The 26,248-nt window shown below is 40.9% G+C and overlaps 1 protein-coding gene across 1 annotated transcript in view; it reads right to left on the bottom strand.

Moving 5' to 3' along the window:
* TRIM2 (tripartite motif containing 2) overlaps positions 1–26,248 on the bottom strand; it is a 66,689-nt gene that overhangs the window by 8,864 nt on the left and 31,577 nt on the right. The window contains exons 4-10 of the mRNA XM_054990259.1: positions 21,583–21,734; positions 19,041–19,221; positions 14,677–15,400; positions 7,828–7,931; positions 6,428–6,595; positions 5,999–6,167; positions 117–187 (exon numbers count right to left, since the gene is read on the bottom strand). Coding sequence (XP_054846234.1) covers positions 117–187; positions 5,999–6,167; positions 6,428–6,595; positions 7,828–7,931; positions 14,677–15,400; positions 19,041–19,221; positions 21,583–21,734 — 1,569 coding nt within the window. The remainder of the gene's footprint in view (positions 1–116; positions 188–5,998; positions 6,168–6,427; positions 6,596–7,827; positions 7,932–14,676; positions 15,401–19,040; positions 19,222–21,582; positions 21,735–26,248) is intronic.

Genomic DNA, 26,248 nt, shown 5'->3' with positions numbered 1-26,248 from the left:
CCAAATGACCCATCCAATCTCCATATTCAGTAACATCTAAAGTTGAACATATAATTCTTTCACGAGAACGTATATGAACAATTTCTATCCACTAACAGGAATTTACTATGTCATACCTTGACAGAATGATTATGGAAATCTGTTATAATAATTTCATTATTGTGGTTGACAGCTGCAAAATGAGGGCCTGCAACAGACAAGAATTAATCAGTAACAAGCAGGGGAAAATGAATTAGATCATTGCAATGAACTTCTTAGTTGTAAAATAAAAGAATTGCTTTTGATTCTGGAACAATTTAAAGTTGTTCAGCGGACTGTTCTTATAAAATGGGAAAAGAAGTGGCGTAACTCTCAAGGGGGAAATGAGGAAGAAACACACAGGATTCTTTGAAATAATATTATTTTCATGCATTATTGCCGAGTATTTTCAAGAGGTGCCGGAACTGCGTTCCACCGCGTTCCCGCTGAAAAAAAGCCCTGGTTGTAGTTGTAGTTAATGTCTGTGGAATTTAAAGGGGGTCTTCATTGTGCATATTATTTCTCTAATTTGTTCCCTAATTTTGTATCTCAGATTTTAATGTTTTGTCTGTTTAATCATATAATGGGTTGGATTCAACCTACTTTTCCACTGTTGAAAAAGAGAGGAGAGAGATCCCCTTTGACCTCCCAAAAAGGCTGTTCTAGGGAACATAGGACCTACCTAGACAAAGACATGTGGGACAGGAGCTATAGTAAGGAAGAGAATTAGGTGAAATTGGTTGGAAAATGCTAGATCTGAAACAAACAGGTATTCCTTCTCTTATTTCAATGAAAGGCATCTTTTGCTTGTAAGGCTGATCTGTCCTTACCAGGCAGCAGCCTGGATCCAAAGAAATACACAATTACTTCTGTGTGTTCAAGTGAGCTTTGGACTCCTGCTTCTTGAATAGAAGCTTCTCAAGCTGTTTGGCAATGCATTTTGAAAAATAATTTCAAAAGCAGTTTGTGATGTAGTGCTTCATATCATGGTGATATGAGTGAATATGGCATAGCTCTTCAGCGTTTTAGAAACTTCTCATCAAAATTGGTGATGCACATCAGTAATTTTTTCTGATATTGTAATTAGTTTAGCCTTGATCATATTATGGAAAATTATGTCAACAACTGATTTCATTGCTAAGTAATTAAAAGAAATTAACACGTTAAATAAAAATGAAATATAGGAAAAAGTACCCACTTAAACAGCAGGATATTGTGGGCTTGTAAATAATATGAAATCCAAGATTATGTAATTGTGCTAGAAAAAAATCATCCTCAAGTAATTAGCTTTTCTCTTTTTGTGATAATTTTTCTAGAAGGAAGTTCAGTCAAAGTTAGAAAAGCTGTTTGCTTTCAACCACAAGTTGCACTGTGAATCCCTCCCACTACACCTCTGTTTTTGTACATATTATACTGCTATAGTCCTAGGACATGACTTCGTTGTATGAATTGTCTGTAAGTAAAGACTATAAATTGTAAGGATAGGGATGTGTGCCGGCAAGTTTTGATGCTGGACAAACAAGAACACAGAGGAAAATGTTCAAGTTCTCATCTTGCTAGTTCAGAATTGAATCAACAAAAGGAATGCCTCGTTTTCTTTTTTAATGCTAGTACGTAGTAAAGAAAAATACTGGTTTTAAAATAAAGACTTGTTTTTAAAGACATACTTTTCCAATTAGAATTCAAGAACACATCTCAGGATTTTAATATGAATGGTAAACAAGGAATCACAGGAGGAGGGTGTGAAGGTTACTGTTTGGAAATCCCCCCAAGTCTCCACCTCCAGGAATGTCTCAGAGGCTTGTGAAGGGCGATTTCTTCTCCCTCACCCTTTATTTTTCTTGGACTATTTTTCAACATTCCATGATTCCTGGTGCTCATTCAGTTGTCTCATTTTTTGAGTGTGTGAGGTCCCAACCTTTTTCTTTGGATGACCTGTTTTGCTGTTTTTGTAGTCGCAATGAGAGCAGCCATTTTACTATAAGATAGAATGATACTATGAAAGCTTAGAACTAGATTCTTGGCAGCCCACACACACATATCTGACTTCCTGCCTACTGCTTTTGTACTGCTAAACACCAGATACCTTTCCCTCCAGAACCACCTCCAGTCATCTTTAAAGTTCAAGATGCATGCTATAGATTCTTCACACTACCGAACCCACCAGTGGAGAAACTGTAGCAGAACTTTTGAGATGCACATTGCCCACTGAATATCCAGTTCTGGCTGAAGCTTATGAAAATATAACTACTAAGTAAATGTGGATTTCATCTCAAGGGTTTATATTCTATTTGAATCATTCCATTAACAGTGAAACAGGAAGGGAACCAAGCTCAAAGGGAAAAGCTGCAGTGGATAAGCTTTCCAGTATACAAAGAGATATTACCTTAAGAAGAATATAATCAGCAACAAACACAAAAGCAGCAAAATGAACTTGGGCAATAGTACATTTAATTTAGGGAACAATAAATTAAAATTAGCTACTTAGCTAGATTTAAACTAGTTAGACTGGCTCTTCTTATATAGATGTTCATTTTTAGTGCAGCATAAAGTAATAACTCATTTTAAAACTCATCTAAAACTCATCTGTCATGTAAATTAACAGCCTGTTCTTTCCCCACCTCACAGGGTTTTGCAACTCTAATAACAAAAAGATTTATCCTTCTTATACTATTAACTCAACAAGGTCTTAAGAAATTGTGGCAAGGCACAGAGCAGGAGTATGTCTCTATCGCCACATTCATCCATCATATCGAACCCCAATTAAACTTCAGTTTGCCACAGTGCACATGAATGTGCCTTGTTCATTGTGCCCTTGTGCCCGTTTGCTTCCCTTGCCCTCCCCCTTTCTCATAAGAAACCCCCAAACAAGCTCCAGCTATCCATAATGCCTGTGCCTAGATGCCTAGATGAATGAGAATTTGCTTCCCCTTAAGCCAGGATTCTAAACTAGAGATGAATCCTGACTTAGGGCCAAGCTAGATATTATGTCTGCAATTTCTGTTGGATACTTTTGAGCAAGGAGAGGAAGGCTAGGGGTGGAGGATTGAGCTATTACAACATCTGCCAAGAGTCCAGTCAGGATTCCCTGACTTGACATCAAGGAGCTAACATTCCCAAGTGCTCTGGGGCCTAAGCACAGCATGAAGGAGAGAGCCATTTTCCTGAGCTAAAACGTCCATGAGGAACCCTGTTTGCTGCAGCATGTGGGGTCCCACAGCAAGGCAAATAGTGCTCCCTGCAGTAACTTTGGCTTGGCAAAATGGCATGGGGGGGGGGTGAAGCTTCTCCTCCTGCACTACACGTCCGAGCCAAATTGGGTGCTGGAGTGCTTTAGACCTCGTCTGTCTGTAAACCTGACAGGGGAACCTCGACTCATGACAAATGTAGCATCTAGTCTGGCCTCGGAACCTTTGCTTCTGAGGAGCAAATAAGCTCCAATTTATCCAGGCACCTGCATTCAGTTGCTGCAGGCAATTGGAATTTGTTTTTGGTTCCACATAGAAAGGGGAGAAGGAGAGATTGGAGTCTGTTGGCATGACAAACAAGTACAGTTGGTAACTGGCCAGGAGAAAAACATCTTTCATAATGAATGTGTGGAAATGGACAGTTGAAACTTTTTATGGCATGGAGATAAATAACATCACCTGGCATTTGCTGGAGATGAAAGTAATGTTAACCTTTTCCACATGGGTTATTTGCTCTGGGTTCAGTGTTGTTGGGAAGTATTTTTTCCTTCATTTTCCCACAGCATTGCGGTTCATTCCTGCACCTCTTCGTGCTTCCTTTGCTTTTCTCTGATCCTTCCCAAACCACCTTTGCTGTCAAGATTTGGAAATGATTGCAGCAAAGTCTGGATGGTTGCCGTGTAGGATTTTCCTGGTCTTGCCTATACAACAGCCATTTTCCCTGCGCCTGTCTCCACAGTGGCCATCTCCTCCCTGCCCCTTCCCACTGTCCTCTGCTATGGGATTTATTGTGGAGGTTTTTTTCTGGTAAGTGACATATTAATATACCAATAGAATGATACGTCAATTATCAGGGATGGAGGAATTAATTGAAGAATCCCCTGGTGGTATATAGGAAGAATAGTGGCAGGGAGTGTGCCAGGGGAACCAATCATATGGAAGCCCAGTTTTTACTAGCACTGCAACCAGTGACAATGAGCCTTCCAGTGGAAAGCACTGCTGTGTGGACCACCCTATTAAAGGGACAGCTAGAGGGACCAGTATAACCCTACAAACAAACCATGTTTATGCCTGTTGTGGCAAATCTAAGTGTGCCTTAGTGCAACATCTGAACGTGGCCTATGGTTCTGTCTAGAAGTTTTTCCTCCATCCCAGACACAAACATCCTGATCAACAACTGGAAGGAAAAGCAGATACATGGGCTGTTTCCACACGGCTTAACTTGTTCCGGAAAACAGCAAAATCATGCAAGAAGATGCTGTTATCACAATAACAGCGTCTTCTCGAGAGATTTCGCGCAATAACAGCATCTTCTCACAAGATTTTGTGCGAGATTTCACTGTTTTCCAGAACAAGGAAAGCTGTGTGGAAACAGCCATGGTCTGCTTAAGGTAACATTTGTTTCTAGATTGGTGTGGTTTGGCTAATGCTGTTTGGATGTGGTCTCTTTTATACATATAAACAACTATGTTGATTTACTCTGAAAATAAGTTGAATATATATTTTTTTAAAAAGAACTTTTAATTGCAAATCAGAATGGTCAATTATCAACATTAGGCTTCCAAAACCAGATAATAACCAATCAATGACTTGGAGTGGATAGGACAGCAGTTTGGTTGTACAGAATTCTTCCTGTCTAAAGCAAAGTTCACACAATTCTAAAGTGTATCCTCCTGCAATGTGGGTCAAAGGTATTATTGAAACCATTCTGGATCCTACTAGTATGGATGATAAAAACAGAAAAGTACTGGATAGATTACTCCAAGGCTCAAACAGTGACACATTTCAGCACTGTGTGAGTCAGGCTACAGGAAAGGGGGCTATAGAGGAATTGCTTAGCTTTTTTTCATGGTCCTCAAAGCTCCCCCCTCCTTCAACTACATTGGGAAAGATACAGAGGCTTAGTACTTTTCTATCATGGGGTGAAAAACAAGCTCAAAGACTGTGACTCCGAGCTGAAAATTTACCAGAATTAAAAGGCATCTCAGCTAGAGCAAGCTGAGTTTAGTTTTGAAAGAAAAAAAAACACAAGAGGAAAAGACATGAAACTACATGTTGCAAGTAGTATGAGCATGAATAACATTACTTTTTGATCTATTTTCAGTTGAAGTTGCTGTTGCAATTGTATGCCTGATTTTGCAGTGCAATTCCATTAAAGTGTCTGCATATGCAAATAGAAATATGCAAATAGAAATATGCAAATAGAAGCCTGCTCACTTTTCTAAGTAGCCAAGCGCTGATGAGTATCTCTACAGAATAAGCCTGGAGAAATCATGGGAAATATCGAAAATCTAGTAAGACCTATTTTCTTTTGGGTCATTGGTCTGAAACATTTCGAGGCACAGGACGGTGTCTCATCAAAACTGATATACTCTCTGGCACAGAATGGATGTTTTTATTGACTGGACTGGTTAAAGAGTAACTGCAACATTAGCAATGGCACCACTGCGTTCAACAGGACATGTCTGAAAGGAGCGGAGAGTATTATTTTGGAATCTCATATTCACTGACAGTGTGAAGCACAGGTTAGGAACAATGATATTCATTCTCTATAGAACGAGGTACAAATATTAAAGACAATGCTTATATCTTGACTACAGCAATTCTTTCTACTACCGTATGGCTACAATGGGGGGGGGGTGCAGCACAAACATTTCAGCCTCACCGACATGCTGAAATGATACTCAATCATAAGCAAAAAAAGTGGTCTGAATGTGTATTATTTTCTTTGTAAAATTTATAAAGCCTGCTCCTCCTGCCCTAAAGTTAGTACCAATACCTATCAAGCATACCTGCAAACTGTTTGTCTCCATTGCCTCGGCTTCCAAACCTGGTTACTATTTTCCCATTTGGCTGGAAGATGAACACACAACATGCTTTGTTGTCCACAACAATGATGTGTCCATTGCGATCCACAGAAACGCCTTTTGGTCCCATAAGTTTTCCAGATCCAATTTTTGTCTATAGAATACAAGATGACATTTCCTTTTAAACACACAAACAACAAAAATTCAGAAACCTCATGTAATAAATCGGTATTTTAATATAATCTGGGCACAGAACTGGGTATGTGCCTCAAAATACTGTCCACATATTAGGGACAGAACAATTATATATGAGATTGAATATATTTTACAATCACTTTGAGACGTTAGCAATTTATTTCCCAAACACAATAGCTCCTTTTTAATCTCAGGGAAGTATTAGGGCTTTAAGCATACCTTAAATTTTCCATCAGAGGAGAAGATGCTAACCCATTTATTATCATAGTCAGCAATAATGATGTCGCCACAAGGATGCACAGCTACTCCTGTGGGCCGCTGCAACTGGCCAGGAGATCTTCCCCGGATTCCAAAGCGACTCTTGAACTGACCATCAGTGGAAAAGAGCTAGAATTTTAAAAAACAGCTTTAACATAAAATGTAGCCATTCATTCTCATGATTTAGACAGGATCAATGACAAGTATTCACAAGAATTCAGTGGATACATGGCCCTCTATATAAATAAGGACTCCTCATCCTCATCCCCAATTTGATGTAGTGGTTAACAGTGGCAGGACTCTAATATGGAGATCCAGGTTTGATTCTCCACTCCTCCACTTGAAGCCAGCTGGGTGACCTTCGGACAATCACAGCTCTCTCAGCCCCACCCACCTCACAGAGTGATTGTTGTGAGGATAATAATAACACACTTTGTAAAACACGCTGAGTGTGGCATTAAGTTGTCCTGAAGGGCAGTACATAAACTGAATGTTGTTGTTATTCAATGAAATATTCCACATTTAACATGGGGAATCCCTTGCAAGCACAGAGAATATGGACTTCTGCAAATGCAAAGCTTTGTGCATCACAGTGGTTTATTATGGTGAACTAGTCCACATTATGGAGCTTGGTGTGCATATTTGCCATCATAAGTCTATGTGGTGAACAATCATGGATAATCACTGGCCAGCCATTGATCATGTTCTTTTACACTGTGTAATCTGTCTTAAGACTCAGTGAGAAAGAAGGACTATAAATAACAATAATAATACCGTCCATAGCAGTGGTATTTAATCCGTGGACCATGATCTTCAGATGGTTCACCTCTGGGTCACAGTCCCTCTACAACTGGGCTTTTTGTTGCTTTTAGAAGGACTACAGCACATGAACAGAGAGCAATGGTTGCCATACCCCCTATCTCTCTTTACATGGATAATGAGGCATTGTGAATCCCTGGCAGCATCAATTACTTTTAAGGACAGGAAGTTTCAGAGATCACACACATACACACTTGCCCCAGCACCTCCATTCAGCGGTTCCTAATGCATTCAAATTGCATGTCTGCAATTAGACGATGCCCTAAAATGGCTGCCTTTCCAAAGCCAATCAAGTATGTACACAAATGTAACAAACGAAGTATTAACTAATAAACATAACAGTGTTTAAACTGTCTCTCAGCTTTAACAAAGAAGTAACCATGAGTAGCATTATCCACTATGAATCATAACAGCTGTTGTGTTTCAAGAAAAATAATTCTAGTGTTTCAGGAGTATGTGTGCTTCATTCGTATTTTCATGAAATTTTGTGATCCTTCCACAAAGATCTGTCAACTCAGAAGTTAAAAAAACAGACACTTTACCTGCACACACTGGTTATTGCTGTCTGCAATTAATATTTTTCCATTTGTAGATGCAGCTACTCCCTGAAGATTTGTGAATTCTCCTTTGTTTCTGCCTTTGGTACCTAGAAAGGGATTTGAAGACAAACCAAGTTAGGCAGTATAAACCAGTCAAGTAAATGACTGCAAACTATCCCATCCCAACCCTTTTAGGCACCTGGTTTTAAAGGTATTTTTGTGTGATCGTAACAGACTAAAAGTGCCATCCTAAACAAAGTTATATCATTCCAAACCCATTAAAATCAATGAGATTAGAATCCATTCCAATGGATTTGGAATGTTGTACCTCTTTTAGGGACTGGCCTGCTAGTTCATATAGAGTGTATATTATACATATCACATTTCACACATATTTATTTTATTCTTGTTTTTCATACACTAGCTTCCAAAAGGACATTATGCAGGTCTTTCATGCTCTGGTATCTATTCTATGGCTCCTCTGAATTTCTGATCATGTTTAGGAGAGTCAGTTTGGTGAAGTGGTTAAGAGTAGCAGCCTGCAGGACTCTAATCTGGAGAACCAGGTTTGATTCCCCTCTCCTCCACTTGAAGCCAGCTGGGTGACCTTGGGTCAATCACAGTTCTCTCAGAGTTTTTTCAGCCTCACCCACCTCACAGGGTGATTGTCATGAGTATAATAATAACACACTTTGTAAGCCGCTCTGATTGTGGCATTAAGTCTTCCTGAAGGGTGGTATATAAATAGAATGTTATTATTCTGAGATTTCACTGTTAAAGGCTAGTGCACCTTGTTAATGCTTGCCTGTTGCCCAATACACCATACCCAGTTAAACTGGCAAAAACACAAACCTTTAAAGCAATGTAAACTAATTAAAAAATTAGTGTGAAATACGTTACTTTGCAAAACTATTTTACCACTCTGAAAAGTAATAAAGGATTTTCAATTTGCACTTCTACTAAGTTCCAAGATGTTTTGATTCTGAAGTTGTAAATAAGACCCAACAATCCATAGTTTATGTTGTGCCCTGCAACCATATGTTCTGCAACGATGCTATACCACATATATTTTTACACCTTTCAATGCTACTACTTCACACAAGTTGTCTACAGAATAGTTCTTCAAAGAGCCCCAATTGGTTGCTGATGCATAAGGTCAATTTATTTTTGCGCTGAACAGCAATGCCAAAAGAAGAGCTGGCACACTGGAGAATTTTGTAACATTTCAAACAAGTAGCTAAACCAATAAACAAGATACCCCATGCTCAGAACTTGTGCAAATTGTCCCTCATATCTGCTTGACTACGGCTGGGATCCAAACAGCTATGTTAAAGTGTGACAGTTACAGGCACAGCCCATGAGATTTTAGAAGGTTTTTCCCCCTTAAAGAGCATACCTTCATATTCACTACTTTGGCTGTCCAAACTGGATTTATACCTATGCATTCAGTTCCAAGTGACATTCTTGGGCACACAGGAAACCTGACTGCATATGCTTATGATTAGGCATTATTATGCCTTTCAGCTAAATGGCAAGAAGGTAGCTGAAGAGTTGGAAGCACATTGCCTCTTCCTTCCATCTACGGAACACAGCTGGACGTTTTTCAGAATCAACATTAGACAACGCAACGTTGTAAACAGAAGTTCTCAGAACTAGAAGACTCCTGCGGGGGTGGAGGAAATACACGTAAGGGAAGATACTATGTTTATAAAAAAGTATGTGGAACTTGTCTTAGACATGTTTGTTCCCTAAAGAAAGTAAAAATTACACACACATAGGGTTGCCAGCTTGGCTGCAGGAGCCTTTGGAGAGCAGGGAGGGACGTCATGTGATAATGCATGACACGGGTTTGCACCAGAAATGAGGTCATGAAGCTCTAAGAATCTGGTCATCTTTATGGTTTTTATAGAAATGTTGCTGCCGACCTCTGCCTTTTGCTCTGACTAGATCAAAGCGGCCTCGCAGGGCCTGGAGCCTGAGGGAAGGCGCTTGCCCACCACCCCTGGGAGAATAGCAGCCCTTCATATATACTTTTTACAAAGTAATATACCAAGACAGAAGTTGGAAAAATGCATCCCTCTCCAGAATCTGTTAGTTTAAGGAATTGTTTCCTAAGTGTTTTCCACAGCCTCCAGACCTCTTCCTCAGGTTGGTCCAAGTGGCGAATCCCTGAATCACAGAGTTCAGCCTTCCCCTTGGAGAAAGACCATTCTAGAGAATTCAGGTGAGGCGAGGGAGTTCTCGGGGTGACCAGAATGACTACCTCAACCTCCATCTCCATAACTGAAGATTGGTTCTGATGAGCTGTAAGAAGACCTTGAATGCTTGGTTTTCTTCGATCTTTTAGGTGGTGGTTGGCTTGGATCTGAGGGAGGCTTCGGAGAGTGAGATTTTCTGCCTGTTGGATCCAACCTCAACAGTGACCTTGAGGAGGACACTGATCCCGCCTTAGATGGATGCTTCTTCAAGGCAGATGACTTAGTTACTGGTGGATCTGAGCCAGATAGAACCTTTTCCCACAATGCAACCTTTAAACAGAGAGACCTCTCGTTTCTGGCCTTAGGGGTAAATTGCTGGTAGAACTTACAAACTGCAACATTGTGGCCTTCTCCCAGACATAGAAGGCAGAGATCATGCTCATCAGCGTAGGGCATTTTTGTACCATATTTGGTACATTTCTTAAAGAGTGCCCTCTGAGACATTTAAAGGGAACCCAATATTGAAGTCAAGCCAATCCAGGTCAAAACTGTTCCAATAACTAATAATATCCAAATCACCAACCGTAAGAGAAGTCAAGGCTAACTCCAATAAGTTCAAACCAAAAGACAGTAGATAAAGGACAGCAACAGAGGTCACTAGCAAGGTTCTTCTCTTCATGGCAGCTAAGAATACTGAAGGGAAAGAATCGCTTCTCCTGGGTGGTCACATGGCTGTTTAGGCAGGAAAATGAGCTAACATGTGACGGGGAGAAGTGGTCCCCTAACAGAGCTGTAGAGAAGAGTAACTATTGTTCATCAAGTGGTCTTCTGTGCAGGCACACATGGGGACTGCACAGAAGACATGATGATGAACACAGGACCGCACTTATCTGTAATCGTTGTTCATTGAGTGGTCTTCTGTGCAGTCACACATGGGCAACTGTGCAGAAGACACAATGATGAATAAAAACTTCTCCGGTTGACTGGCTTATGTGTGCGCAGTCCCAGTGTGGACTGCACAGAAGAATGAATATGAATAAGAACTTTCTTGGAAAGATTTGCTGTCAGAGTGAACATTGTCTAATGATGAAAAAATAGCAAGATGATATTAGCTGTTTAAGACTAAACTTCAGTATCTTCATACTTATGCCTTAAGAACCATTATGTATATACTTTATCTCCATGTTCATCAAGCTACACTTTGACACTTCTTTCAATCTCACTTTTTCTCTCCCCACTATTTGAATTTTGCTGTATTATCATCTGTGTTTTAATACAGATCTGAACTCCACTGAGTTCAGCATGGCACCCTCACAAGCAAGCAAGCACGGAATGCCACCTTGAATGGAGAGCAGGGAAGATAAAGAGAAGGCAATAGCACCATGAAAATTAACCACAACACATAAGCTACCTTTACTACACTGTACAGGGAGTTGAGCTGCAAGAACTCATGGGGGGCATCTCATTTTCTTTTTGTATCCCCCTCCCCACACTATTTCCTCCCCCCACAATCCCATAGCCTTTCCCCTTTCTTACTTCCTTCTTTCTCTCTCTCCCTCCCTTCCACCCACACTTTTATCTGCCTTTTTTCTTTAGCTCTCTCTCCTTTCCTCTCTTGGCAGGCTCTCCTTTTTTCTTTTCTCCCAAACTATGTTATTCTGTTGTTTCCTCCTTCAGCTTCGTTTTCTGTTCCCATTTCCTTCTTCCTTCTCTTCTCCACAAGCATCGACTGACAAAAAACAAAGATTTGAAAGGCTCCAGTAATATTTTTGTGATTGCCTAGGAACTTCCAAAACTGAGATCTCAGAACTAGACATGGGCATGAACCGAAAAAATTTAATGAACCGGCGGTTCGTGGTTCAGTGCCGATGACGAACCCAAACCAGCGAACCGCAACGAACTTTTCCTGTTGCCGAACCGGTCCAAGGTTCATGGTTCATGGGCGTCAGAACAGCCCCTGTTGGAATTAGAGAGCCCATATTCCCGGGGAGTGTTTAACAAGCTCTCCTCCAGCCATTACCCAAGTTTGGTCAAGATTGCAATAAGGATACAAGCTCAAATTAAACTCTCTCCGTCTCTCTCTCCAAAGGCTAGCAAGTAGCAAGCAACAGCTCTGTCACACTCCACTGCTCGCTGAAAGTGAAACCCAGCCTGGGAGCCCACTGCTTTTTATAAGCTGAGGTTCCATTGAGCAACACAGGAGGTCTGTGGTTGGCCGTCAGAGCTGCCTATCAGGGTTTGCAGGGATGAGACTGGAGTGCCCATGGCTACAGAACACTCCTCCCCCTCCCTCCCCCGGGTGTCTTCTCCGAGGTTGTAACCACTTTGCAGCTACATGGTTGGAAGGAAGACCTGCCGATCAAGGTAAGCTGGGCTTCCATTCGGGTTTCCAGGGCAACAGAAGGAGTGCAGACAGAGTTCAGGCATTCCCCCGGCTCCGTTTCCAAGGGAATTGATTGATGGTGCCTGACTGTCTGGCTTCACGAACCGTGGAAGAATGCACCGAACTGCGCCTCTAACGAACGCTGATTCGTTGGTCATGGACGTTCATGAACCGCTGGATCGCAAACGGAAGACTGGGTGGTTCGTGGGTTTTTTTGGTTCGTAATGCGGTTCGTGCCCAGGTCTACTCAGAACGTAGTCTTGTGAATGGACATTCATCTCTTAAAGCTACAAATAATGCTTCTATTTTGGGGGTGGTTAACCCTCTTTTTTTTTTTTAGATTTTGGATTTTTCTACTAACCTGGGGTTTCCCATAGGTTTGTAGACATCCTGTAACATCTGTCAATTGCCCTATTGAGTTGCTTTTTGATCCACACTCCAGGACCCAGTTCAGAATTAGATACAATGATTAGGTAAACTGATTAGGTAAGTGATGAGGCTTTGAGAGGGCTGTGCTGCTGGGCCGGGCCTCCCTACTACCTATGCCAGGCCTCTGAGGAGTTTGGGAGGGCCCAGCGTGGCCCTCCCATGGCCCCTCAGCAGTCACAGAGGCAGCAGGGAGGCCTGGTGCAAAGGCATAGCCCTCCCAAGGCCCTGCCACAGGAGGCCACTGAATCACCTTTCTAGAACCTGTTGTATTTTTCAACACAATGTACTCTGTTGCTAGTTTTTATATATTTGCACAGACCACGTTAACTTTGTATTTCGCTCAAGTGCAGTGCCAAGCTGAAATTTGAACTTGAAACACACAATTGTGCTCTGAACATTTATATGAATGAAATGCCAAACAGATCATTTAAACTGCTGTAGCATAGTGGTTAAATGGCTGGGCTCCGAGCCAACACTCTGCTGGTTCAACTCCCACTACTGCCATGAGCTCAGCAGGTGGCCTTGGGCAAGCATTTCAGCCCCAGCTCCTCGGCTGTATTGTAGGAAACACTGACTTTGTTCACTGCTCTGAGTGTTGCACTAATCTGTTCAGAAGGCCAGTATATAAGCACACTCTTATTATTTATTATTAAAATAGAGCCTCAGTTTACTCAGTCAATGATAGTGGTAAGAGATTTGTGTAGAACACTTCTTCCCTTTCATTCTAGACTACTACTGATTCTCCAAGTAGCTTCGTAGAGCACTTAATTTACTCTTGCACATCAGTCATTAAAATCTGCACCAATGTTAATTTTATATAAGCCTCCAGGACATTTTGATTAATATATTAAAATAATGATTATTTTGATAAATTAATTAATTACATCCTTACAAGGTTAATGATGCATTATTTACTATTGACTGATGCTGTCTTCACCATTTGCTGAGTTATCCCTCTTCAGCCTTTATGACTTGCAAAAATCAATAAAGTTATGAACTGTGTGTTTTCACATTGGAGTTAAAATCTCAGGACTTTGAACTGCAACCACGCATGACATCTTCCACTGCTTGCACATAAAACAATGATTTCAGAGCAGCATTAAATTCAGATCATTGTTTTGAAACATACTGCATGAATCATTAACTTCACAGCACCAACAGATTGTAATAATGCTATAGAGAAAATCAATGGTCAAAGTATTTGCTGGTTGTCTAGACCTGCAATATAGCTATTGTATAATGAAACCTGAATTCTAGATGTAATACAGGTAGTATGAAAGGCATAAACAATACCCTTATTGTGGATCCCTTACAGTGAACTACATGCTAAGTGTGAGACGTGCAGTCAGTTGTCTGGACATATTCTTAAAAGGTTAGATAGCAGCCACTGGGAACGCCTGATTTGGAACAAAGCCATCGTGCTGGGAAAAGAAGAAGTTAACCCTTTGCTTGCTCATTATTTTCTGGTAGAAAAGAGCTTTCTCCCTCAAGCTACTATCAGCTCTTGTGGGAAACAAAAATTGAGTCCCTGTTGTGTTTTGTGTTCCTTATCAGAGTGAATGGCAACATGGGATGTGGGGGTGAGGGGCTGATTTCTACTGCAAAAATGGCAACAGAGAAAGGGTTAAACCTCCTCTCAGTCTGCACAGTGGCCTTGATCTGTGTAGCAACATTGGATATTTCTCATGTAACATGATCTCTATAATTTGTAAGAAAATGCATTACTCCACTTTGAATTAATTCTGCTTGAATGTTAAAATTCTAAAATGCTAATTCTAAAATAAGTTGACTGTAATCAAACACCATCATCCCCTGAATTTACAAGAGAGGCGCGTTCCTTACCAACTCGGAAGATTAGGTCATCTTCAATGGGGTTCTCTTTCCTTTTGCCCGTGCTGTACATACTGGCTGGTCTTTTTACAGCCTTCTGTTTCACATGGCCACTGCCAGGAGACTTCACGCGCCTCTTCACACCTTCAGTTGTAGGGGATACATCTGCTGACCTAATTACCTTGAGTTTGAAGGGGCTGCCCCTAATATGCTGATCATACAGTCTCAACGAGAGGGTAAAGTCCCCCTCTTTTTGGACAGTATACAAAAATTCATAAGTGCCATTTTTATTGTCAAGTATTTCTCCATCTGCTACACTCCCATCAGGGGTGCTCAGCTCAGCAGTGAGGTAAGCGTTCCCAGTTTTACAGAGTTCACCATCCTTGTCCTTGGTTGTGATGGTAACTGACATAGGCTGTCCGATGACAGTCTGCCTCAGCCCTTCCCCTGTGGCCACCGTTTCTGATGCAACGGCATTTGTGGTTAAAATAGTACCAAGGTTATGAATGGACTTCTTCAATCCTTCTGTTTCCACTATGAAGTCCAACTGATCATTTTCACGGGGTTGCAGTGGGAAGTCTCGTACAGAAAGGTCATTCAGCTTGTCACTCATCTGCTTCTTAACCAGTAAGACTTCAGTTTCGGTTCCATGATTGAGTGCCTGGGCAGTAAAGTTGCTGCAGCTCTTAATATTCTCCTGTCCTTCCAGTAGGGTATCAAGCTGCGTTTGTAGGACCTGGACAGAGGATAACACACAATGATGGTGCCACATGTGAACATATGAAGCTGCATTACATGCAGTCAGACCACTGGTCCAACTAGCCCAGTACTGTCTACTTGAACTAGCAGCAGAACTCGAAAATCTCAGACAGTAGGATTTCTTAGCTCTACCTGAGATCTCTTAACTGGAGATGCCAGAGAGCTGGCCAGTGAGGTTTAAAGCGAGTAAGGGTAAAGTGATGCACACTGGTATAAAAAAAATCCTAACTTTAAATTGACTAACCAGGAAAGAATGGAGTCATAGTGGATATATCAATAGAATTGTAGGCTCAGAGGGCCAAACAACATGATATGTTTTTCAAGTAGATTGGTCCAGGTTCCTCAGGCCCAAATCATTTTCCTGTCCTCCTGTCCTCCATTTTTCCCTGCAGTCACACAGCAGCTGTGGGGAAAGGCATTTTTGAAGTTATAAGGAGCTTGATTGGGCTCAGGATGACAGCACAGGGGAATGGAGGGCTCCTGTCTTCATCCCTCATGTCATTTTCCTGAGCCAAGCTGGCCAGGGGGAGAAGCAATCTGCCCATCTTTGAGGCTGCATGTGTACAGAATACTCCGCCCAAACCAACATAAAAAATATAGCATGTGGCAGTGAAAAAGGCAAAATTTGTGCTACGGATTATTAGGGAAGAGTTTGAAAACATGTTGCCCGGCATTGTAATGTCCTTGTCTAAAACTATGAAGTGCAACATTTGGAATACAGTTCTGGTTCCCGCCTGTCAAAAAGGACATTGTACTACTGGAAAAGGCGCTGGAAAGGGTAATCAAAGTGACCGAGGGGTTGTACCAATGTTTCATGGTTGTCTATCGCCTAGACAGGATAATTCAAGTTACAAAGCAAGCAGTGTACACATAAATTAGTTATGTACAATTGGAAGTGTCTGCCGTGGCTTTGAAGGAGATGCTCAATTTGATGAGCTACATTTTAAAGATTACTGAGCAGCATCAGTGGATACCCTACAAAACTGAACCAGGAAGCTCAAATAGGAATTCTTTGAAAGTCGCTTAATTTGGAAGCTGTCAGAGTTATATAATGTGCTTTTAAGCAAGACGCTATGCTGAACATTTCTCTGCTTCACTTCGCGTACAGACAGGACAACTAAACAGTACTCTTCAGGTTTTTTTTAAAAAAAAATACTTCACTTATACCCCGCCTTCCTCCCCAATGGGGACCTAAAGCAGCTTACATCATTCTCCTCTCCTCCATTTTTTTCCTCACAAGAAACCCTGAGAGGCAGGTTAATCTGTCAGTGGCCGAATCCACACTTAACGGCACAGCGCTAAGCAGGCAGAGTGAGAGTGTCTTTCTGGCGCGATTTACGGCATCATCGCATCATGATGCCGCTCTTGTGGCGCGATGACATCATAAAACACGCCAGAAAGATGCTCTCACTCCGCCTGCTTAGCGCTGTGCCGGGTAAGTGTGGATTTGGCCAGTGTGTGACTGGCCCAACTCTCCGAAGCAAAATAGTGGCAATTAGCCACTACCCAATTTTAGTAATTGTGGCAAGAATATAACCCTCCTGGGAGAAGGCAGGCAGGACTTCCGAGACGCATTTTATGGCAGAGCTGAGCCTTGCCTAGCCTAGCTTGTTCTTTATTAAGAAGTCCAACAAATGATGATGGAAGACAATTTATATGGGTGTAGTTACACAGGTCAGTTTAGAGAAGTTTAGAAATGTATATTTCCATGCTTTCATAATCACAGTTCCGTAACACTTAACAACTAGTCTAACAACCTGATCCTGTTTCTTGGTAATTATCCCACTTAATAGTAGGACTTATTCACAAAAAAAACCCCATGCATAGGACTGCATCCAAGCTCTCTGTTCTTTACTACCTTAAAAATTACTGATATACAGCAGAAAAGAAACCCAAGGATGTTCAATGGAAGGAATGCACAATGACCTTGGTTAACATTTATTTCACACAATCATACCTACTCAATAGTGTTTTTAAATCTTACTGATGGTCCTGCTGCAACTACTGATACAACGCAGCAGCGATGGGGCTTCCACATGGAAGGTTTCCCCACAGTTTTTCTACCCTAGATACTTGAAAGTAGTTGCCTCCCCTTCTCTGGGCCACTGGTACTTTTTTTTTTTTAAATAATTAGATCAATATAACATTATAACCATAAACAACTCAAGTTCTCTAAATTCCCCTCTTCCATTTTTAAAAAGGTCTCTATAGCCCCTTTTGTTGGGAAAATATGCTTTCCCCCTTGTATTTCCTCAACAAAGGGTGCTAGACTTAGGCCATTTACACACAGCTTACCTTGTTCCAGAAAATAGCAAAATCTCACGTGAAATCTTGCGAGAAGATGCTATTATCGCATCTTCTCACATGATAACAGCGTCATTTCGCACGATAACAGCATCTTCTCGCATGATTTCGTGCAAGATTTCACTGTTTTCCGGAACAAGGCAAGCCATGTGGAAATGGCCTTACTTTTTTAAAACTGAAAGCTAGGAATTTAGAGAATCTGAGACACTTATTGTTATAATGTTATATTGATGTAATAATATTCAGCTGCCAATTCTTTAAAAAGGTCTTCCGGTGGCAAGGGGAGGAAATGGTCATCGCAAGGACAGAGTCATGGGAAATGGTTGTGGAACCCTCCCCAGACGGCAGCTATCCAGGCTTTATACTATATAAACCTTGATACTATCCTCTAATCATTGTGTCTCTTCTCCCACCCCCTCCACTTTTCTATCATCTATCTTAAACCTGACAGTATGATCTTTTTGGAAAGATCACATTAAAAATGTATTTGTATTCCATGTGGAAAGGACAGTATGCATGCTTGCTAGTGCCATGTACAACGGCACTATTTTCCTTGACTCAGTCCGCCATGGTTAGCATTTCTCCCTAGTGCCTGAGGGATTTTATGGGCTTATAATGATTTATGGGTTAAATGAACTAAATTCAAGTAGCAGGAAGAATTTTTGAAAAATAAATAATAGTTTTTAAATGAAGGATACACATTTTTATCCTTCAGATAAGTATTTTTTGTTTCATTACACATAAGGGAAGGCTAATAATGCTAATAATATGGCAGGCAGTTGGATTTTAACACACCTTAAGAATACAAATGACATGCTTAAGAATGTAATAGCTGTCTGATTTTATATGTTCACAGTTGGCCGTATTGTCACTAACTTTATCTAATACAGAACTAACATTTTTAACAGTTGCTTTTTAAAGCATTACAAGTTACAACTAATGAAACTAGATGATAACATTCACCATGAATTGTGACAATAGTTTAATATTCAGCTTTCAAAACTGTCAGTTATGTAGATACATTAATACATTCCCTGGGAATCCAACAGGGTCTGCCTGTACATTTAAAAACTGCTTTCAATTACTGTTTCTTTCAAACTAATTTATGGCAATGTGATTGAAGCTGTTTGTTTGCAAACGTTACTAGTTTCTACATAATCAAAACCAAAATAGAAAATGCACAGTTAAATTAAACATATATTGCAAATAAGCCATTTTTCATATATTTCAGATGATATCTAAGATATTATTTCCTTCCAGAAGCACCAATAGTTAAAAGAGAGAGCATTTTGCTGACAAGAACCAGGTCTTACTTTATGTTTAAGGCCATAATTCACTTCCAGTTCCATAAGCAGTACACTCTTGCGGACATTTAATGTCTTCTGGAGTTCGTCAAAAGTGGAATGAATTTCATCTACAATGCTTGTCTTTTGGTTGGTCAGCTGATGTATAATTTCTGATATGAAATGAAGTGCAGAGTCTATCTCTGGAAGCCTGAGGAAGATAAACTATAATGAATGTTGGTTTCAAAGGCATTACCACCGAGTTCTTCTTTTTGAATTCATATGACAAATCTATTTTCAGTAGCAGAACTTTAATGAAAGGTGTAATGGTTTTCCTTTTTAAAAATTTGTCGTTATAACCTTGTTAAACCTTTGCCTTTGGACTTTTAATCCAGCTCCTCCTTACTTTACTTTAAACATATACCTTAGGAGGGCTCTGGTCACAACAAACATTCTTTTTATTTCTACTCACACAGAGCTTCAGGTGTTCTCTACTTTATCCAAACTTTTACCTCAAGAGCACCTTCCTTTTTGTGTTCGTGTGACTTTCATATTGCTACTTCCCTGAATGCCTCAAAAGTTCCCATTGGCACCAAAGGCTTTTTCCTTAGATCTCCTCAGTTTAACTTTAGGAAGGCTTATTATAAAAGGTAGTTTGACAGAATGGACAGTGCATGAGGGTAGCTGTGAGGGGGAAAGGGTTTTTTTTTGCTTAAGCAAAAGTAGAATTTATTTATAAAAATATAAGCATGACGGTTGCAGACTTCTTATAAGCATATTGGTTTCAGAATAATTCTTAAGCTTGGTAGTTTAAAAATAATTATATCTTCTTAAAGGTATATTCAAAGACTCAGTCACAAAGAGATTAGTCTCTCACTCAGATATACTTAGACAAATTCAGGCACATACACAGTTTGCCTCATTTAGCCAGAATCCTTTCTCTGAGACACAGAGAGACTGACAACCAGGATCACCTGGCTGGCTAACTTTCTTTCAGAAACACACAGAAACTAAAGAAATGAGCTTTGGCTCATGAAAGCTCATATCCTACCACAAATTTTGTTAGTCTTATAGGTGTTACTGGACTCTTGCTCTTTTTTACACAGACTCTCTCTCAATCTCCACACAATTTGCCTGATTCAACTAGAATGAACACTTTCTCTGAGCACATTGACTAAAAACTGTAGTTCACTGTGTCCCCTACCATTGGCCAATCTAATTCCCTGCTTTTAGATATCACAATGAATGAGAGTCAAACTACAAGAGATGTTCAACATGTGTTTTTCAGGTGTTGGGTCCCGCAAGTTTCCCTGGGAAGGGTAGTCTTACAAAGAACAGCTGCTCGATGAGATTGTCTGCCAGGGAGTCTCTCTCCCTTTCAAAAAGCTGCTCAGCTCAGGTTTTCCTCCAGGAGCTGAGGGGTGGGGGAGGATGTAACAGGAGGCAGAAAAAAAGCTGAGGCATTTTGCAAGTGAGAGAGAAAACCACTCCCATTGCAATTCTCACTTCGCTGTGATTGTCTATCCAGCCGCTCCTTCTTTCCTCCTTTCCATCTCCCCTCCCATCTCCTCTTTCCTCTTTTTTTGTAGATGTTAAGTCCATCGCAGGATCGAGGAATAGCTGGTTTGAAAGCACGAAGGGGAAGTTCCCTTTTTATTCTTTTTGCAGAGAGCCTATGCAAGTGAAATTGACCGACCTTCATTGATTTCACCTCCTAGCTAAGAGGAGGCTGGTCAATTTCACCCCTTGCTAGGAGATGAAATTGATGAAGGTAGGTCAATTTCACTTGCTCAGGGCTCTCTGCAAAAAGAATAAAAAGGGAACTTGCTCTAATGATTTCAAACCAGCGATTCATTGAGCAGCTGATCTTTGTAAGTCTACACTTACAAAGTGTAGTTAAAGAGCCCTGTGGTGCGGAGTGGTAAGCTGCAGACCTGAGTTTGATCCTGACGGAAGCTGGGTTCAGGTAGCCAGCTCAAGGTTGACTCAGCCTTCCATCCTTCTGAGGTCAGTAAAATGAGTACCCAGTTTCCTGGGAGTAAAGTGTAGATGACTGGGGAAGGTAATGGCGAACCACCCCATAACAAAAGTCTGCCAAGAAAAAGTCGTGATGCGATGTCCCCTCATGGGTCAGTAATGACTCGGTGCTTGCACAGGGGACTACTTTTATCTTTTACCTATTTCTCAGGGAACTTTGCAGGACCCAACATGTGCCCATGGGTATTGTGTAGTTTCCCTTTCAGACAAGGCTTCCTAAACCATGAGCTCTGAATTGCTCTCAACATGCAAGGGTAGGGAAGAAGAGGGCACACAAGCCTGACAACAAGTTTGCCATAATGCCCAAATATGGCCACAGGCTGCATTCAGGTGTCACGACAATATGTGGAAGCAAAGGTAACAGGAAGCATGAGGCACTGACTCTTCCTTTCCCATCACCAATATTCAATAACTCCTCAAGCACCTCTTTTGAGAGGAGCATAGAAACAAGCTTGCTTAAATTAGAAAACAGTTTTGCTTTTGTTTTCAGACTGCCATAAACTTTATACTGAGTATTACAGAGAAAGTTTCATACCTTTTGTTGACAGCATCTAGCTGAGATTGAAGTGAAGCTTTATGTTGTTCTACTACATCTTTGAGGGGTACTGTGGGGTGCTCCGCGTGCTCTCCTTCTGTGCATTCCTGGCACATGGCTGTCTCACAAGACTGGCAATAAAATTCCATCAGCTGATTACAAAGAGGGAGAAAAACAAAAAACAAAACCACATAATAGCTTTTATTAGGAACAACCACTATAACACAGAACTGTACACATTTTGAATTCATCAGAATTCTTCATCAGGCTGGATATTACCAACAAACAAAAAACTGGAGGGGATCGTATAGCTCAGTCAGATCATGAATATAACACCTTGTTTTGTCAGCATCCTGTGAAAAATGCTGAGCAGGTGTGCAGAGTTAAAATGGAGCTAGTGTCAGATTGTACCTCAGGCATTCTGGGAGCAAGAAAGGAAATAGTTATCAGCTTTATAATACTAGTTTCTCCTTTACACTCGCAGAGTCTCTCTGATCACATCGCTTTGAAATCCTGAACTCAGAGCACCACAACTACAACTTACGGAATTAAAGGAGGGGACAGTCTGCGCTGGTTTTGGCCCAGAATAACCAGAACAATGTCCAGTGTTACTCCTAACACAGCAAATACAAATGTTTTGGACACGTTAAATCCCAGTTTTAATACAGGAATGAACTGAATAGTGGTTTGTCTATTTGCCTTTAACTTTTATTAGTCCTCAGTCTTTGAAAGTTCATCAAACTTTAGTTGTTTTACATACTGAATCCCCTTTTGTAGTTGGACTGTGATCAATATTTACATTTCAGAGTCAATATGGTGTAGTCATTAGAGTGTCAGACTATGATTGGCAAGGCCTGAGTTCAAACCTCCTTTCCATCATGAATCAATCTCAATGGCTGATCTTGAGCTAAGGGGCATGATCTTTATCAAAGTTCTTGTGAAAATAAAATGGAGACATGGAGAACCAGGTGGGCTGCCCAGCAATTGACAGATCTTACTAAAATATCAAGGAGCATCAAAATTTAATGTTTAATACAGACTTCTAAAGATGTTATTTTTTATGAACAAAGATGCTGGAAAACACACTATTTTTATAAGCATAAACAAATACAAGCCTATACAATGTAAACTACTTGAAATTACACAGCCATGCTTGTAGCTGTCATCTTTCCACTATTCAGTTTGAAATAATTCTGACACTTCCTGTACTTTAAGACTCTTATTACTGCTCAAAATGCCTAAAATAGTACAGACTTCCCCTTGAATATGGAACACGGCAACATCAAGTTTGATATAATGAGAGCCATATTTTTGGCACTCACAGTTTTAAAAGGGAGTAATCTGTTCTGCTTAATGTTTACCAGAGACAGAAGGAGAGAGCAGTTCTCCCCCCCACCCCAATTAGGCAGAAACATATTAAAGGGAATTACAACAGGATCCAGCAAGGCCAAGAAGTTCTTTCAAATTAAGAAGAGAAGCAAGCTTTTCATCTATGTTTTCCCGTAATAAGCATTTTACTCCTATGCTGCATCCTTTCATTTTACAAAGAGGCCCATCTAATTGAAGAAGTTTTAGTTCTTTATACACACACACACGGATGGATCAAAAGGTGACCTTCCCCATGTGGAAGACATTTTCCAATCAAAATAGAACAATTTTACAACAGCAATGTGAAACTAAATCCCCAAACCTCTCCTGGTTGGGCAAAAGCACACAGAAACTATTGCACAGGCAAAAACATTTATTTAGGTATCTATATCCCATATCATATATGGAGAGTTCTGACTCTCAAAAGCTTACACCCTGGTCTCTAATGTGCCATTGTACTCAAATCCAGCTGTTCTACTGCAGACCAACATGGCTACACACCTAAAACTATATCCCACTTTTTTCCCTAATGAGGACTCCTATGCACAGGAACAATGAAGGAGTCACAAAAGAGAGCAGGCAAGCACAAGCTAACAATAAAATGGAGCCCTCTTTTTTTTAGGAATAGGCACATGAATGATCTCCCTCAAGGAAAAGGGATGGAATCAACCGCCTTGTGTCTAAGGTGAGATATAAATATTATTTTAAAATAAAATAAATTTCCCTCACTCTCAAAGTGCAGGAGATCACAAAGTCATTGCAACTCACAGCCACCTAACTGCCAGATCACTGCAGAGGCCTAGCCCCCACCCTACACAAGGAGTTTGGTTGCTGGAGTTGAATAGCTCAAACCTAGGAATTCCAGTTGGTTACGTGGCACCAAAGAGATATGGTCCTAAAACAGTCACAGCAGTTATTTCAGGTATAACCCTGAATAATTTCACTATGGCCGTTTTCACACTGCTTACTGGCCACGGAACATCGCGTCAAGCCCCCGGAACGACAGCGTCTTCCTGGCGCGATTTCATGCAAGAACTCGCTGAAATTGCGCCAGGAAGACGCTGTCGTTCCAGGAGCTTGGTGTGATGTTCCGTGGCTGGTAAGCAGTGTGAAAACGGCCTATATTTCCCAAAGCAAAGGATTTCAGAACTGAACAGATTCCATCTAGCATCCATAGACAATAAAAGTCAGAGTTTTCAACTGAATATCAGAAGGTTCTGTTTTGAGCGATATGGTCTTTTTCTATTTCTATCTCTGCAAGCAGAACAGTGAAAGAAATAGCACGAAATGTTTTGAGGAGATCACTATCAACGAGCTTTTGCTAACATCCATGCAATTCTGAAATTCTCCTCTTTGCCAAATTACTCATAAGCTACATTACCTATGTCACACTTAAAGATTTCAGCTTGTGCCAAGCATTGGATTGTATTTCTACTTGTATATAAAACTTCCTAATAATTAGAAACAACAATTGCAAATGTAGTTCACATTACGCTGCCACAGTCTAAAGGCAACAGAGCACCAACTGATGTACCCGCAGCAATGCCAACCTGCCAGTTCAAGTGGAATGATGAAATAATTCAGGCTATAAGCTCCATTTATTCCTGAGGTCCCTTGTTAGAACATGTGGCTTATGCAGACTCTTTCTCTGCTGTTTCCAATGACTGTTGCAACTAGCAAGATAACACTAGGTAGTATAAAGTTTAATCTGAACTGCATCATACCTAACTGAGCATCATGGCTGATGTCAGAAAAGACTGTTTTTCTGGTCTGCATCCATAAATTATTTGATATTATACTATCATTGGGCTATAGCAATAATTCCCAACTGGATTATCCCATGCAGGCAAGCCAATCCAGTTGCAAATGATTGTTACGGCATAACAATAGTGCAATATCCAACGATGTGTGGATGTAAGCTGTAGTCAGATGAACTAACAATCAGATGTCAAGGAGAGGTGGGAAACCTGATTTCCCCCCCCTACAGCATACAGTTCAGTTTGTTAGCACCACATGCAAGCCACCTGCTTGGTAAATGTAATATATTATGGTTTGAATTACACACAAGGAAAATAGGAGATGTGGTAATGGTGGAGGAGGAAGCATCTCAACAACTGTATAAATGTACAATAGGAAGAAGCAAGAGGCCATTCACTTTCCAAGTCATGCCGATTTGCTTCCCCTTCCAGTAAAACATATGCAAAAAATGTAGTTTACCGCAAAGCGTTAACCTCTGAGCTGAATAGCAAGAAAGCCATATAGGTCTTTTCCTCATGGGCCTTTTTCATCGGTTGTGCATTGATTTTTCTCTAGAGTTCTGCACACATGGTCAAAATCCCTGATTTGGGCCGAATCACACTTCCCTACCTTCCAGTTTTCCTGCACATTTATTGCGCTGAATTCTATCCCATATTATCCGCGGCGGTGTTCACATTCCCTTTCTTACTGAGTCAGCATTGCGCTATGCTTTGTTCACATCCCTGGGAGAAAAGCGGGATAAGGGGCGGGTATAGATCCGCCGTCACTGATGATGACATGACGTTTTTTAAAATGTAATGAGAGATTTCCGCTATATCGATTTTCCGCTGTATTGCAAATACGTTTGATTCATAGAAAACACCACGCTGCATCGCACACAGGCCATGCGAGACCGAAGTGGCATTTTCTGTTGATCAGAGAGCCCCAGGAGAGCACAATGGGTCACTGAAAAAGATTGCGGACATTGGTGGGACACAGGTGTTCGCATGGCCAATTGCCACATACTACTGTGTAACCGCTCAACTATATTTATAGGATAGCGATTTTTCGCTATACCGATAATTTTAAATTAAAAAAAAAAAACTGAAGTCAACCTTTGCAGCCACAGTCCGCTTATCGGAAATTACCAAGGCTGTCCTTCGGCAGTAAAACATTATTCACTGTAATAAAAATGGCACCCGCCCACCCCTTGATGCCTCCACGGGCTTTTTACAATGCCACTTCCCATTGGGAATTGAAACGGGAGTGCGCAATATCGTGTGGATTCGGCCTTGGTCTCCAAACTGCTTCCCAGTCTTGTTAATGTTCTGCATGGAGAAAGGCTGCATCTGCCGCAGAATCAATCTTTCCCCAGCTTTTCTGCAACTTTTCTCCCTGAGCAAATACTTTGATTTTTTCCCCTAACCAAGTCAAACAAAGGCTTTTTTGAAATGCAGAATGGTTTCTTCAGTGTGAGGCTTGACCCTGGCCCTCCCCTTTATTCCCTGCATCCTGACTGGCTGACCAGCAACCAATCCAGTTTTTTCCCCTGCATTTTAAA

The sequence above is a fragment of the Eublepharis macularius genome, chromosome 10 (assembly GCF_028583425.1).
Source record: "Eublepharis macularius isolate TG4126 chromosome 10, MPM_Emac_v1.0, whole genome shotgun sequence".
Classification (NCBI taxonomy): domain Eukaryota; kingdom Metazoa; phylum Chordata; class Lepidosauria; order Squamata; family Eublepharidae; genus Eublepharis; species Eublepharis macularius.
This window is presented reverse-complemented; position numbering and strand designations above follow the sequence as displayed.